Genomic DNA, 16473 nt, shown 5'->3' on the forward strand with positions numbered 1-16473 from the left:
TGCAAAAGGGGCTATGATGTGTTAGACACTACGTATACTTGGGCTCTGTGAAAAGGTATTGGCAACACTAGTCTCTGCACCCACTTTTCATTGTCTAAAGTAATAGACATGGAACAGTTTTATGCTCCACTATACAAGATAGCTAAGGAAACTCAAGGGCGGGGGGACAGGGGGGTTGGGGGAGAAGAGAAGAAGAAGCAACAGCTCAAAACAAAAAAAGGTAACTTTGGTACCATATGAATTCTTTCGAAGTTAAATGATGTATATTATTTCAAAGGGTAGATATTTTAGTATTTATCAACTTAAAATCATGCAATTGCCATAAAGTACATAATTCTTTGCATTCTATGCACATTACTACAACAACACTAAAAGATTTGCGATAATTTCCTCAAATTATGATATAATAAAGCAGAAAGTGCAGGTAAAACAACTGTATGCTCATTTTAAGTGTTGAAAGTTCAGTTGTATGTGATAAGAAAAAAGCAGATTGTAAATATTTACTTTTGCTCGTTTTCCTTCTAAATTGTAACATTATGGAACAATATAGGTCAGATGGTACAATTGCAATTGTACCAACTTTTATTGGTATCCAAGCTTTTCCTTCTTTATACAAAAAGAGGTCAGATACAATACCTTTTCACTAGTTAAGAACTTTGCAAAGTAGACATGTTCTCCCCCTGTTTTTAGTTCTTCCAACTTTTTTCTGGAGGCCTGCGTGTCATCCAATTTGTAGCTTTTAAAAACAGCCAAAACTTCTTCGGAGTACTGTAAAGCAAATGGTACTTATGTGAAAATACCAGCTATGCATTTTTTAATTAGAAAAACAAGACCAATCCTAGAAGGTTTTGAGCTAGTAAATATCATTTATAAGTTTGCTATTCACAATCAGTAGGAACATCTGTGTGCAGTGTTAGCCAACACATAAAAGTTATCCACTTAAAAGTCTGATGAAGAATAAATTTTGCACAGGAAAACTTGACCGTTAGCTTCTTGAATAATTCAAGACAAAAGTATGAATATGTTGTCCTTCAAGCGTTAAGTGGAAATTACGGAAAACTTAAATAATTTACAGTGTGCGAAAAAGGAAGCTGACTGGTATTACTGAAACTATGGCTATGGCTCCCTACAGTTAAAGTTGCAAGACAAGTTCAGTTCTAAGTCCTATATTGTTCCTGTCTCCCTGCCCCATTTTTTAACGTTTCCTCTCTCACACACACAAAAAACTTTGGCCTGAACGGTCTTGCTCACAGTCATACCAAAGGAGAGGGTGTGTGAGCATGAAAATGTCAGGGAAACTGACAGACACTTAAATCTTGAAAAAAGCCACATGAAATTTTCACCATCCTATAATTTGTCTAGCCATTTTGGGCTACTCACTTCCCAGAAAGCACTTGTTTCAAAGCTTCAATACTTCTGAATCACTTAGTTTTTCAAAAGAAAAAATGCACAGAGTACATTTGACACAATTTAATCCATAAAGTGAAAGTGATTTGAACTCTATTTTTAAGATACACACACTGATTAAACAGGAAAGCACTAAATGTGTAAGAGCTTTCTCCATAATGGTTTTAGTGCTATATTCAGGCACCATCGCACTTCCATTTGCACATGCTAGAGCAGGTACTAATAGTTAAACTTAAGTTTCTACTTTTAGAAATTAATTTAAAATATACTTAAAAAAATTATGCTAATGACCATTCATTTTCATGGAGAACCTTTGTGAGAATTTCCAAATTTGGCTTGGTTAAGTCCTGTCATTCTTGGTACCCCAAAATAATTTTTTCTTCTTTTACAGAGATTTTAAAAAGTGAAGAATGTTTTAAAACCTTAACCAAGATGTAACTTTAAAAATAAAATCTGCTCATGAGATCAAGCATTTTACCAGTAGCACATATAGCAAGTGGTTTGAAATAAGAAAGTTTTCCTTCTACTGAGTAACAAAAGGTAGAATTTTAAGACAAATGATAAGCCATTGTCCATTACAGAAACAGTTTAGCAATTATATTTACTAATCATACTCATATCTACACAGCTGGCAAAACTGAAACATTGTTATTCACTATCCAACTGCTACAATGAGCTACTATGTGTATATGGCAGCTTCAAATCACAACATAAAGTCCTGACTCTACAGGGACTCTAAAAGGACCTGCCTAAGCAGAACATTATCTTGCACAAAATCCCACTGGCATCAACAGGACTCCAAAAAGGCACACTTCCCTGGATTCATTTGCAAAATTTAAGCCTAAAGCAAATGTTTTTTTCTTATCTAGGAAAAAAAAACAAGTTCTGTTTTTTTGCTATTAACAGAAGAAAAACGGCTTCTGATATTGTTGGAACACATCAGCATTTCTATAAATGCCAGGAAATCATATATACATGTAGCTTTGTTACCTGACCTACTGTGTGTACAAACAAATAACTGCATGTCTAACTCCACACAAAATGTATAATGCATGAACTCGTGCACTCCTACTTTCCAGTATCATGAATAGTTTAATCTTTGGAAACAATACTTTCACTTGTGGAACAAAAGGTGAATTGCTGAACAGGTTTAATATAGGAACACAAATTACCTTAAGAAATGTCTTCCACGAGATCTTCTCATAGCACTGCACAGGATTCCTAAAGTAATCCTGAAGCGACCAGAATTTTCTATACAGGTTGTAATCTATTGGAATGGAGCTAACAAAGCAAATCATTATTTTACTCTGGCTAGTTTGGGATAAATATGCTAAACAAATAAAGGTCCATTTTCATGAATACAGAATCACTGAAAACAAAACCACCACTATTCTTGTAAATCAAAAAAATGAAGAGCCAGTAGTAAGCCCTTCCTAGAGACAGTAACTCAGAATATCAGGCCAAAACAAGGGTTTCATTCAGCCTGTTCATTTTCAGCTGTTATTTCAGGATCAGAACACTTTTCTTGAACTCTTTCTCCAAGTTCAACACTTCCATAGGCAGAGAAGCAGTATAGCCTCCTCTCCTCAAAGCATGCAATAATGACTGATACTGTAGCCAGTCTACGGACGCTTGAAAACAGCGTATGTTGTCTTTCCTCTTTTAGGCAACCCACGTTAAAACATATTAAGACATACTGGGGCAGTGCCTTTACCTTGTAATGGCTAGAGAAACATGAGTCTAGAGACTGGATTTGAGATGGGTGTTGCAGGTAGCAATTTATTATGCAATTACCTGGGCTCCTGAACGGGCCCTTTAAATTAAACACCAATTTTAGGTTCAGATTCTGCATCTTCTAGGCACAAATTTTAGAATTGCTCTCACACACCACCTGAGACAGTGATTTCACATGCACCAATAGTAACCGTGCATGCAAATTAGCCAGTTTGATTTGTAATGGTCGTTCACACGATCACGGTAACTATGCCTACAGATTCTCTTTTAGCCTTTGGGGCCGATATCAGGTGGAAAACAAGGCAGAGGAGAAATAACTACAGGGAGGGACATGACTAAAGATCATCCATTTTAAATATGAGCCTGCTGCTATTAGCCATTTGAAAGCTGTCTGGCTTCTCTTCCCACTGACATAGTGGCTTCTAGGAGGAGCTGTTCCTGTGGCTAGCTACATAGTCATAGGCTGAAACAGTAGCTTGTTAATTACTCTTTTCCAATGGTATTCACATTAACCACGTCGGCGACCATACTATGTTCCACTCCTCCCACGAACATGAGAGTAGGAGAGGGTAAAGAAATTTACCCAATACAGGTATTTAAAAAAAATCAAGTTAAAAAAACAAAACCAGGGGAGCAAGTGGACAAAAAAGGAAAAACAGTACCAACTCAGACTTTAAGGTCAGATTGGACCATCATGATCATCTAGTCTGACCTCCTGCATATTGCAGGCCACAGAACCTCACCCACCCACTCCTGTAACAGCCCCATAATCTCCAAGTTATGGAAGTCCTCAAATCACGATTTAAAGACTTCAAGACAAGAGAATCCATTATTTACTGTAGTTCAAACCAGCTGTTCCCCTTGCTACAAAGGAAGGTGTAAACCCCACAGGGACTCTGACAATCTGACCTAGGGGAAAATTCCCTTGACCTCAAACATGGTGATCAGTTAGACCCTAAACATTTCGGTGAGACTCAAGAGCCAGACACCTGGGAAAGAATTCACTATAGTAATTCAGAGCCCTCCCCACCTAGTGTCCCATCTCCACGCATTGGAGATATTTGCTATCGGCCATGGATGGGTCACATGTCATTATAGGCAGTCAAACTTATCAAGCTTAGTCTTGAAACCAGTTAGGTTTTTTGTCCCCACTGCTCTCCTTGGGAAGCTGTTCCAGAATTCACTCCTCCAATGGTTAGAAACTTTTGCTCAATTTCAACCCTAAACTTGTTGATGGCCAGTTTATATCTACTTATTCTAGTGCCAACATTGGCCCTTACTGTAAATAAGTCTTCTCCCTCCCTGGTGTTTACCCCCGAATGTATTTATAGAAAGCAATCATATCTCCCCTGAGTCTTCATTTGGTTAAGCTACACAAGCCAAGCTCTAAGTCTCCTCTTGTAAAGTAGGTTCTCCATTCCTTTGATCATCCTAGTAGCCCTTCTCTGTACCTCGTCCAGTTTGAATTCACTTTTCTTAAACATGGGAGGCAAGAACTGCACACAGTATTCCAGATGAGATCACACCAGTGCCTTGTATAATGGTAGTAACACTTCTCTATCCCTACTGGAAAACCTTGCCTGATGCATTCTAGTATTGCATTAGGCTTTTTCAAAGCTGGAACATATTGGTGGCTCATAGTCGATGACCAGGTTTTTCCTCCTCCTCTGTCATTCCAACGGATGTGTTCCGCAGCTTATAGCAAAAATTCTTGTAGTCAGTCTCTAACTACATGACTTTGCACTATTAAATTTCATCTCATTTCTATTACTCCAGTTTTTAAGGTCATCCAGATCTTCTTGTATGATATGCCAGTCCTCCTCGGTATTGGCAATACCTCCCAACATTGGGTCATCCGCAAATTTTATTAGCTCACCCTCACTTTTTGTGCCAAAGTCATGAATAAAAAAAGTGTGAAATAAGATTGTCCCAAGACTGATCCCCGAGAAACTCCACCAGTAACCTCACCCCAGCCTGACGGTTCACCTTTCAGTAGAACCTGCTGAGGTCTCTCCTTCAATCAGTTCCTTAGCCACCTTTCAATTCTCAGATTATCTACAGCTTTTCCAATGTAACTAATAATTTCCCATGTGGAACTATATCAAATGCTTTACTGAAATCCAGGTAGATTAGATTTACTGAATTTCCTTTGTCTAAAAATATCAATTATCTTCTCAAAGAAAAAGATAAAGTTGGTCTGACACTATTTACCTTTTGTGAAACTATACTGAATTTTATCCCAATTACTTCTATGTCCTTAACTACTTTCTCTTTCAAAATTTGTTCCAAGGCCTTGCATAAAATTGAGATCAAATTAATAGGGTTGTAGTTTCCAAGATCATCCCCCCCCCACCCCTTTCTTAAAAAGAGGTTCTATATTAGCACTTCTCTTCTCATAGGGTATGCCCCCCTAGTTTACAGATTCTTGCTGCTGAGCTTGCAATTTCATCTGCCAGTTCCTTTAATATTCTTGGATGGAAATTATCCAATCACCCCGATTTGATCCCATTAAGCTGTTTGAGTTTGACTTCCACCTCAGATGTGGTAATTTCTACTTCCATATCCTTGTTTCTATTAGCCACCCTGCCACTACCCCTAAGCTCCTCCTTACCCTTATTAAAAGCTGAAGTACTTGTTTAGGTGCTGGGCTATGCCTAGATTATCTTTAACCTCCACCCCCACCCTCATTGCTTAGCAGTCCCCACTTCTTCTTTCCTTGTTTTCATTTATATGGCTAAAGAACTTTACTACTGGTTTTAGTTTCCTTTTCAATGTCAAACTCTGCTTGGCTTTTGGCAGTTCTCACTTTTCCCGTATGCCTTCTGACTTCCAAGTGGCAGCTTTCCTTGCTGACCATCCCATCTTCCATTCCTTATAGGCTTTCTGCTTTCATGTGCTCAACTGCTGTAGTCTCTCTCAGGTCATGATTTATGACAGGATATTTATATCAGTAAGGTCCCTTAATGGACCCACTTCAACAAACATTTCTGGCTTTAAGGGAGTGTGGTGTTAAGTATGCGTTGACTCATTCCTCAGAAGGGTATGTCAGTGGTAACACTTCCAAACTTTGAAACATCAAAGAGCGGCAAATCTATAAAGCTATATATTTCTCATTCCTTCAGTACAGGGGTGGCCAACCTAAGTCTGAGAAGGACCCAGAGTTTACCAATGTACATTGCCAAAGAGCCACAGTAAAATGTCAGCAGCCCCACATCAGCTCCCCTGCCCCAGCACCTCTGCGGATCAGCACCTCCCCCTCCCTCCCAATCAGCTGTTTTGTGGCATGCAAGAGGGGAGGGATGGGGGGGAGGGAGAGAGTGAGGGCATGGCAGTCACAGGAGAGGGGGCAGGAAGGGGTGGAGTGGGGGCAGGGCCTGTGGCAGAGCCAGGGGTTGAGCAGTGAGTACCCCCTGGCACACTGGAAAGTTGGCGACTATCGCTCCAGCCCCAGAGTCGATGCCTATACAAGGAGCTGCATATTAACGTCTGAAGAATGGCATGTGGCTCTGGAGCCACAGGTTGGCCACCCCTGCTTCAATACTACAATTTTTTTTAAAAAAGTGATCACGATATTGATATATCAATCCTGCTATAACTGTTTCAGTGCAATATTTTCTGATTATTTGCATGTACTTTACATCTGGCTCATCTGACCTGGAATCCATAGCAACAAAATCCTAGAGCACAGCAGCTCTCACACTAATGATTCAACCACTGTGAATGCAGCACTATTACAAGCTTACATTTACTGCTTCTGCCTCACTGTTTTACCACTCCTCTAATAATATAGCAAGATGGCAAAGGACACCAATTTGTGGCTTAGTATGGCAAAAAGAACAAACATGCTGTTTAGTACCTGTAAAACTAATTACACTAAGAATTCCATCAATACTCTGAGCAGAAGTTTATTCTATAAATGCTGACACAAAGTCCACTAAAAAAAAAAAAGCACCTTGTTGATTATGCCTTGCACCCCAGTGTCTCCAGCTCTCCCTCTGGGACAGGTGAAGCCACTTAAATGGAATGTGGATAATCAGAAAGAAGCTTCTTTAACATAAAAGCCACAGGGAACAAGTTTTTTCCTATTACATTGAGCATTTTCTTGATCGAGGACAATGGTAAACTGCTCAGCCACTTTACTGGAATGATTTTCAACCTCAGTGCCAATTACACTGTCAATTACAATTAAGGTGGTGATGTGAGTTAGAAGTCAAGTAGCTTGCAGTTTATCCTCTCTTCATGCACCCCCATGTTGCAAGCCAGAAAATAGAGAATTTCTTTTAACTGTTCATTTTGTATTTTGAAAATTAGTAATAAGTTAGAAGGTAATTAGTTTAATTAAATAAAAGGCTTAAACAAAAACTTAAGTCTTCAATTACATTAACTGAACTGAGGACATTCTATAAACCCATAGGCAATAACTGTCAGTTGTGGGTTATTGAAGTTAGGCACCAAATAAGTGGCTTGATTTTTCAGAGCCATCTATTTAAATGGCAAACTTTGTATACTCATATTTGAAAATTTTGGCCTAAGAACACTTTGGATAAATATTGTTTAAATGAGATAGGCTGGTATTTGGATCCATGAAGAAGTTTTATTATCCGAGGCCTTGTCTATACTATTGCAGTAGGTCAATCTAAGTTACACTACTCCAGCTATGTGAATAACAGTGAAGTTGATGGGTGATGCTCTCCCGCTGATTTACTTTACTCTTCTCAGGGAGCTGGAGTACCAGAGTCAAGGGAAAAGCACTCTGCCATTGACTTAGCAGGTCATCACCGGACTTGCTAAAATCGACACCTGCTGCATTGATCACAGCAGTGCTGATCTACTGGTAAGTGTAGGCACGGCCTGTCTTATACAGTATTCAGTTTTTAAGTTAAACACCACTATCAAATGCTTGTTACTGTATTTTTTGGTAACATCAAAAATGTGGCTTCTTTCATTATTTGAAGACAATATTGAATTAAAATTAATGTGAATACTTAGATTGGACTGGACTATTTTTTTGTTTACATTAGGTCATAACTGTTTAAAGAAAGGAATAATTCTGAATACAGCATACAAGAATATAGTTTCTAAACTAAAACTTCAGTTTTCAATCTACCACCGCATGCTTTCACTTCATAATTTTAAAAGCTAAACTAAACTTTAAGCTCACCAACTTGTAGGCGCTTCATCATCTCCCATTTCACCTTCTTCTACTTCCATTCCTTCATCTCTCTCCTCTATGTGCTGACAGAAAGGGGGGAAGAGAGTACACTCTAAGCGTAGAAACTACATATACACGTTTGAATCTGCAGGTCATTCTCATTATTCCAGTTTCCTAGACCTTCATTATTCATTGGAACCAAAACAAAACATCCTTTGAACAGTTTTTGGTTTGTTCATTCTTAAGCCAGGTCTTCAACTAGCAACTATTAGAACACTGACGTAGCGTTGCGATAGGTAAGGTAGTGAGTGCTGCAATTCGCATTTTAAGTAAACATGGAAGTTTAAACGGGTCTTGAAATGTGATGACTTGTAAAGGGAATTCCCCTTCACTTTAATCCTTTCCCCTCTACAGGCCTGATCCAGGACAGCCTCCGTATGAAGGAAGGGTGCATAAGCATGTGCTTAAGTGCTTTCCTGAATCGCAGCCTATATTATTTTTTCCCTTCTTCCTTCCCCATCTCTTGGGGAGTTACACTCAACATATGCTCCAAAAATGGAAAACTGAAAAAATTAGGAGCAGTCACCTAGTTTAACTTCTGGGACACAAAGAGAAATACAGGCAGATACAAAAGAGAACATCAAGGAGGAAAAAGCTCCGTCAATAGCATACACTACGGTTTTGGTCTCTTAATAAATTCCAGATTTTTCTAACTTCCTCTTTTTTTTAAAAAACTGCTTTAATTTTTGGTTCAGAAAATTTAGGACAACACTGAAAGAAAACCTCTAAGTTACTGTATCCTACACTACTAGGTCCCTCTCACAAATACATATATATTGTGTGTGTGTGTGTGTGTGAGAGAGTCAGAGAGTGTGTCTCTCTCTCATATTATATATATATATTCATTCTGTAATGGACCATTCAAGGGCGGACTCCCTGACTTCAATGGAGCTCTGAGAGGGCTTGTACAGGCCCTGAATCTGCAAGTCAGAGAGAGAGCATGCTAGCACTGCAGTTTCACAAGTAGTCAGGTAAAGCTTATTTGATTAAGATATTAACCCTCAAACCTCAAGTTAAAGGTTCAAAAATTCCCACATCCCATCCTACCTATGATTGCTGACAAAGTGGGTGAAATACATGTTAAGTTCCAGACCAGAATGATGTTTTATAGAAGTATATAATTCTAAATACTGGCTAAAAGTGGTTGTGATTATTTTGTGCCAGCTCTCCTATAGTTTTTACAGGTTTCAGAGTAACAGCCGTGTTAGTCTGTATTCGCAAAAAGAAAAGGAGTACTTGTGGCACCTTAGAGACTAACCAATTTATTTGAGCATGAGCTTTCGTGAGCTACAGCTCACTTCATCTGATGAAGTGAGCTGTAGCTCACGAAAGCTCATGCTCAAATAAATTGGTTAGTCTCTAAGGTGCCACAAGTACTCCTATAGTTTTTACACAAATTTTCTGCAGACACATGGAGCATAATGCATCAATTCTCACCTTCTGTCCTAGAGTGCTCTCTTGTTCATTAGTATTGAAAACTGTGACATTTTCCAGATTAAACTGACTTTGCAAATTGAGTCCTGCAGAAAAAATACCAACTTTTAAAAAGAGCAGATGTGTCAGTCTGGGAATTGATGAAGTTCATAAAGCCAGCTCATGATTATTACCCAACATACAATAGCCAATCTGTAGGAAACAAATCAAGTAACAATTTCTGTTTGTATTTATAAAAAGTGAATGATTTTTAAATTCTATGTTAGACACATATTAAAGTCAAAATTAAAAGCTGATTTCTGGTTAAAGTCAATTTTGTTTGAAGTAGGATTATTAGAGACTGGAGTATTTAATCTTTTAAGCTACTCTTCTTTCATGTGAAATACACAAAATCTCACCTGACTTCTCTGAAAGAGGAAATAATCTAGCCAGGAATAGCTGAATTCTTCCACAGAAGACTGTGTTCTGTGATTTAGATAATCTTCTTAGGAGATCTAAATAATGTAAAAACGAGAAAGCAGAGATAAGCATTAATGTTATCACATGTATTATCTCCCAACTTTTCATCCATTTTGTCTCTAGAACTCATTTTAAGAGTTCAGACAGGTGGGATCTCCATAACTAACAAAATAAATTTGAGACATCTTAAAATGACCCTTTCTCCCTCAGGCCTCAAATGTTTTATCTAATGTGTTCTAGTGGACCAAGTCTCTGAATTCCCACAAACCAAGAGTCCTAAAACTGTATTTAAAGATAATTGCAGGAAGAAGCCTATTGGACCACTCCTTCCAATACAGCCTCTGGCAATGATGAGGGCTTAAATGTTACTCAGAAACTTTCTTCTAGCGTCTCTCTCTCTCCTTCTCTGTGATAGAGAGAAATTTCCCCATAATCAAAATGAAGCTCATATTGAACAGCAAGGTCTTGAGTACCTACCAAGACAAACAGCTCATCATTTTAAAAACAATTACAGAAAACAGTCTAATGTGACTCAAATATTAAGACCCTAGCTTTGTTCAGTTGTTTTTGGACCTGCATTGCACTTCCCTGAAAAAGTGCTACTCACCGTTGCACATTCTCAGCAGGTAATTCTTCCCAGCTGAATAAAATGTATTCTGAAAAACAGAGCAAACGGATCAGTCTCATTCGGAGGATGCTGCAAATCTTCAATAGCTTTTGTCTTTTCAACTCAACAGTACAGATCACATTGATATTAGAAATAAATCCATCTGAGTCCTTCCTGTTCTTAAACCTCAACAGCGAATTTCCACTTATTTAAGGAAGACTCCACAAAAAAGTCCCAAAAATTCCAAGAAAATTTCTAGTTCATAAAGTAACCCAAGCTTAATGCCAACCTCCATACAAATACAAGAAATGCTGGTAATTCATGTGCTTTTTCTGAAAGGCTCTTTACACAGTGAGAAATACTGATTTGTAACCCATTTTTTCCCCTGTGTTTTATGTATAGATGTAAAGTTAAGAGAAGCACATAAACACAAGATTTAGAACAGCATCAGCTGACAGTAGAAACCTGCCAGTACAAGGAATGAAATGGATGATGTTTGGAATGACAGAAACCTGTCTTGAATGGCTAGGAGGTCACATTTAGATCAAGGAACAGAGATCAATTATTTGATAGTACTCGGAAGCTTTTTATGGATAAATCTGAAGAGCTGCCAACACTACAGATATTGTAAACGTTGAAATTTTGGGCTGATTTTGAGGGGTTCTCATGACCATGCAATAAAACTGGAAACTCAGACATATTGTTTGAAATGCCCAGTTTCCCCTTCAACTTCTGAAGGCTGCTGTTCTTGTGCTGCATGCAGTGCAGAGCACTGGAGCCTGCACATCCTTTGGCTTTGGCAGTGGCAGCAGCAGATTCACCCCCACCACCAACCACAATCTAGGAAGGGAGAGTTACTGAAGGAAGGAGCCCAAGGGAAGCCCCTTCTCCTGCAGGCTAGAGGGGAGGAAGCTGCTGAGGAAGGAAAGGGGGAGGAAGAAGCGGTGGGTGCACATGGCAGCTGAGGCCTGCATTTTGCGTGTGCACATTCTGTACACATTTTGAGTTGAATTTCCAATCTGTTATTGTCACAGACCATTTGGGATAGGCAGGGGATTTAATAAAAACAAGACAGACCAAAAAGATGATTTTTTTTTTTTTTTTAAGAAATCATGATTTTTTAACTCAAAGTTAACAGTTCTGAATCTGCTATACTTACAAGCCTACCTTCTGTGTTTCCTATAAGCAGGCAATACTGACAATATTTATTCTATTATTTCAACACAAAAATAAAAGACAAAATCCATCTTGTTAATTGGTCAATCATTTATACCTCCATATCATCTTCAGCATGAACGAAACACACTTTGGAAAAAATACTCACCGATTTCCATGTAGTGACATTTTTTTCGACAAAGGTAAAAATTTTGTCACACTGATCCAAAGGCAGGCAATCCAGAACATCTCCCAGAAGAACAAAAGGGGTTGATGCTGTACAGATACCTTTAGAGAAGGGTGGGAGTGCAAGGATCATTTTAGTCAGAAAGACTTGCACCTAATAACTGTATTAACAAAGATGGAACGAGGAAGTTGCAAAGTATCATGAGAAAGAAGTTACTAAGAAAAGTCAGAAAAGGTAGGGACTAAAATATAAATTCTTCTGTTTTCGTGTGTGTGTGAGAGAGCACAAGTATGTACAGTACCTAGCATTTCATAGGTACCACTGTACTAAAAATAAGATACAGTAATAGTTATCAAAACTTGGTAGGTCCCCAAATTAAGAGATGTTGGAATTTTTGTTTAAATTTTATTACAATTAAAAGGTATTGGGCTGCTTTTTTCAGAGGAAGAAAGTGAAACTATAGTAGGGCCTACTGCTGTAAGGCTTTTTGAAGTAGAATCTGCCCTCTACCAAGAAACAATTCAGAAACGTCAGTGTTTTCACCACTGAGTGACTAATTCTTCAGAATTGAAGAGGCAGAGCCTCATATTCCCTCCCCCCCCCATGCCCATCCTCCTTTTTCAGACTTCCAATTTAACCGTTCTACTTCAAAGATAAAGCTTTTGATGATTGTTATTATTGTCATTTAGTCAAGTGACTATTACAATGGTGCTCTGATAAATGGATGCAGAAATTACTGAGGTACACAGCATATGCAACCACAGCTAAATGGTCACACCTTACACTGATCATTTATGAAATACAAACATTTTGACAAAAGATGATTACTACCGTTCATATAAAATTTTACTCAACAAAACAAATATTTAACAGGAATACACTTAAGTGACTTATGTATTTCCATTCATAAACAAATGGAATTGATGACCAGGGGTTCTATGCAAGAGGGCTTCCACCATTGTCTCAATTCACATTCACAATTCTAAAAAGACATTGTAAAGACAAAGACTCAAACACTACAACACAGTTGTGTTGCAGCAGGTCAGTTACTGCTGGGGGACCAGCATGGAAAGCCAGGAGATAAGTTTCTGTTCCAATAAGATGTTATAGGACATTGGTCAATTAACCTCACTGTCTCTCTCTTCTCAACAGTAAAATCAGGATAACAAAACCCACATTTGTAAAGAGTTTAGAGATCCATGGATGAAAAGTGCTATGTAAGTGCTATTACAACCTGAGAGAAGAGTTCAGAAATGAACTCAGATTCCCACTATGCTTTTAAAAAAGGATCCATTCCAATATGTACAGCAGTTACAAGTTCAGTTAGCAGAAGTTAGGCAGCTGTCCTATGCAAGAACTCTACTACTGTTAGATCACCATAATATCTTAGCATCTGTGCAAACAGTTAAGCTAAGGACCATGCACTAGTGGAGTTGACGTTTGTAAATACTAATGAAAGAGAATGATATGGTAAGCACACTCAAACTTATACCTTGTATCAGGCTGTTTCATATAATTACTCACTCACCATCTGTAACTCCATTAATAGCAAGAGAAATAATAGCCAAGACATTTTCACATGAGGCTTGGTTTATCTAAACAAATGTAAGACAGATTTATTACAGAATTCAAGTAATTTGTACTATTTTGATCAGATGCATTTACTAAAGCCAGAGAAAGCTAACGTCTTGTTTTACTTAAGTATATTTTATATTACAAATGTTCAAAATCTCACTATGAGCACAAAGAAAAGTCAATGTTCATCTTCCCATGAATTTAACCACACTAGGAAGTAACATTCAGTAGCAAGCATTTCATATGAAACTAATACCAAGTTAAACTCATGCAGTTGAGTGACATTTCCTGATTACTTTTGGTCATTAAAGACTCTATAGCACATTATGCATGGCCAGTGCTATTTGGAATACCCTTATTCCAACATGTGTAGTTACAATCTCTCTAGATTTCCTCTGCAATTTCAATGACCTGATACCTTTCATAAACAGTGGAATGGTAAATTTTAGGTCCATATTGGTATGGCACTCCAGAGTGTGAAAAATCCACATCTCTGAGCACTGCAGCTATGCAGCTGTAACCCCAAGGGTAGATGTAGCCAGATTTACAGAATGCTTCTGTCAGCCTAGCTGTTGTCGCTCAGGAACATGGAGCTCCTACAGTGATGTAAAAACCCTTCCATCACTTTGGACTGTGTCTATACTACGGAGTTATGTCAACATAGCTACAACTATGCTGCTTAGTCCCCACAATGTAGACATGTTGGGTGCTATTAAACAGTTAACATTTTCCCTATCCCCCTCCCCCCGAAGCATCTGCATTTTGGCTGCTGGGTGAAATGATTTTCTATATATTTTGTATATTGCTTTGGAATGAACGGCAATACTATTCTAATCGAAGATTAAAAGGCCCTTATGAGCCTACACTACAAAATGTTAGGGAATGTGCAACTTTTTTTTTTTTAAAGTATTTCCTTTCAAAGGACAGAATGAAATCCTATAAGTCTACACTCTGCTAGGTATTCTTTCATGCAAGTTATTGTTTTCAGTTTTGTTTTACTCTTAGTGTATTCCTTCAAGGGCTAAATAATGAAGAAAGCAATCTCCTAGATCCTATATAAAAGCTGTTATCATAAATCATACAGATTTATAATTTGGAACTAAAGTACAGATTTTTAAAAACTACTGTAAACAATAAATACTTTGAGAGATTTTATAAACATCACTAGACTATGAGACATTTGTGAAAGCATCTTTTAACAGATAATTTTTAAAATATGGCAAAGTGATTCATGTTTCCAACAGATATCCTAATAATTTCTGAAAGTTTTTACTAATAGCCAACATAGTACACTCAAATGGTAAATAAATGTACACAAGTTGTACATTAATATACAATATACAATTTCAATTTGTATCAACAAATAGTTACAGTGATGTGAACGATATACTTACAATTTCCTCTTCTAGAACAACTCTGAAAGATTGATCCAGGGTGCATTTCTTTTCATTTTCACTACAAATAGTAAAGTTTTAGACAGTACTGATGAAACATTCAGGATAAATAATAATTAGTTGAAAAGACATTTTTAAAAATGAAATGATAACTCCTTACCTCCCAGGAATCTGGTTGAATGCATTCAATAAGGGTTTGATAGTTCTGTTGGTCAAAGCATCTCGAGTAGAATTCTAAAAACAAGTTACGTGATAAAATAAGTTGCAAGTAACTCCCAGTACGAAACCAGAAGGAAATCAAAAGTAATCCAGATAGAGGAGTCTTTTTTAATCTGACAGAAAAAGTTAAATACTAATGCTCTCTTAACCCGGGGGGATTACCACAGATCAATTTCCAATAACAACAACAAACGTACACAATTTGGTGGGTCATAATGCCACAGAAAGTAATAACCTTTAAAAGCACCAAAACGTACGTAAAATGAATTACGCCACACACTAACATGACTGACGCTACAAGTGATACAAAGGCCTGGTCTACTTACAAAAGTTGCACCGGTTTGACCAGAGGCACGGTTTTAAACTGATTGAGCTAAACTGGTTCAAGTTTGCCTGGGGACACTCGTACGGGCTTAGCTCGCAGCGGTAAACCGACATAAAGTTGCCCCCACAGAAATTTACACTGTGTGTTTTTTTTTTTTAATTGATTAAACTGAAACTGCTGCAGGTCCTACGTGCAGCCCCGAGACCCAGCACCATTTGGTGGCCCCCGTGGGAAAGCTACCTGCGCAGAGCCCTCTGTCCAGGCCCGGCCAGTCGGGAGAGCTGCTGGGTCTGCCGCTGGCTGGTCCACCCCCCGCAGCAGCCGAGTCACCTGCCCCGCGGGTGTCGGGGGGACACACCCCACGGGCGGGGCCCAGGAAGGCGGCGGCGGCGGCGGGCAGGGCCAGGGGACGCGCGAGGCGCGGCGAGGCGCGGCGAGGCGACCCCCCCCCCCCGGGCCGGAGGAAGCAGGAAATGCCTGCGCCGGGCTCCGCGCCGAGTACGCGGTGGCGTACACCGCGCGCCAGGCGAGCCCGCGCCTCGGCTCCGCGCCCGCGCTGCTCACCGTGAAGCGGAGCCGCGCCTCGGGGAGGCTGAAGAGCGGCGGCGACATCCTCCCTCCGGCAGCTCTGCGGCCCGCGCTTATGACGCCATCGCTCAGCGCCTCGGTGTCGAAACCATAGAGAGCGGAGCTAGAGCGCCCTCAGCCACCGGCCTGTCGCGCCCCGAGGGCCAGGGAGAGGTAGGGCCCCACCCACCAGGCCGG

The 16473-nt window shown here is 39.2% G+C and overlaps 1 protein-coding gene across 4 annotated transcripts in view; it reads right to left on the reverse strand.

Annotated features, from left to right (window-relative positions):
- THOC1 (THO complex subunit 1) overlaps nucleotides 1-16437 on the reverse strand; it is a 35111-nt gene extending 18674 nt beyond the window's left edge. The window contains exons 1-11 of one of the 4 annotated variants that reach the window (XM_073331436.2): nucleotides 16273-16437; nucleotides 15325-15398; nucleotides 15165-15225; nucleotides 13724-13790; nucleotides 12178-12296; nucleotides 10854-10902; nucleotides 10186-10281; nucleotides 9791-9873; nucleotides 8303-8376; nucleotides 2580-2688; nucleotides 637-768 (exon numbers count right to left, since the gene is read on the reverse strand). In XM_073331436.2, coding sequence (XP_073187537.1) covers nucleotides 637-768; nucleotides 2580-2688; nucleotides 8303-8376; nucleotides 9791-9873; nucleotides 10186-10281; nucleotides 10854-10902; nucleotides 12178-12296; nucleotides 13724-13790; nucleotides 15165-15225; nucleotides 15325-15398; nucleotides 16273-16320 — 912 coding nt within the window. In that variant the 5' untranslated portion in view covers nucleotides 16321-16437. Of the gene's footprint in view, nucleotides 1-636; nucleotides 769-2579; nucleotides 2689-8302; nucleotides 8377-9790; nucleotides 9874-10185; nucleotides 10282-10853; nucleotides 10903-12177; nucleotides 12297-13723; nucleotides 13791-15164; nucleotides 15226-15324; nucleotides 15399-16272 lie in introns of those variants that run through there. The other 3 variants (XM_073331435.2, XM_073331437.2, XM_073331438.2) reach the window with 3 other exon arrangements.
- Nucleotides 16438-16473: the final 36 nt, after the last annotated feature.

This window comes from Lepidochelys kempii, chromosome 2 (genome assembly GCF_965140285.1).
Source record: "Lepidochelys kempii isolate rLepKem1 chromosome 2, rLepKem1.hap1, whole genome shotgun sequence".
Classification (NCBI taxonomy): domain Eukaryota; kingdom Metazoa; phylum Chordata; order Testudines; family Cheloniidae; genus Lepidochelys; species Lepidochelys kempii.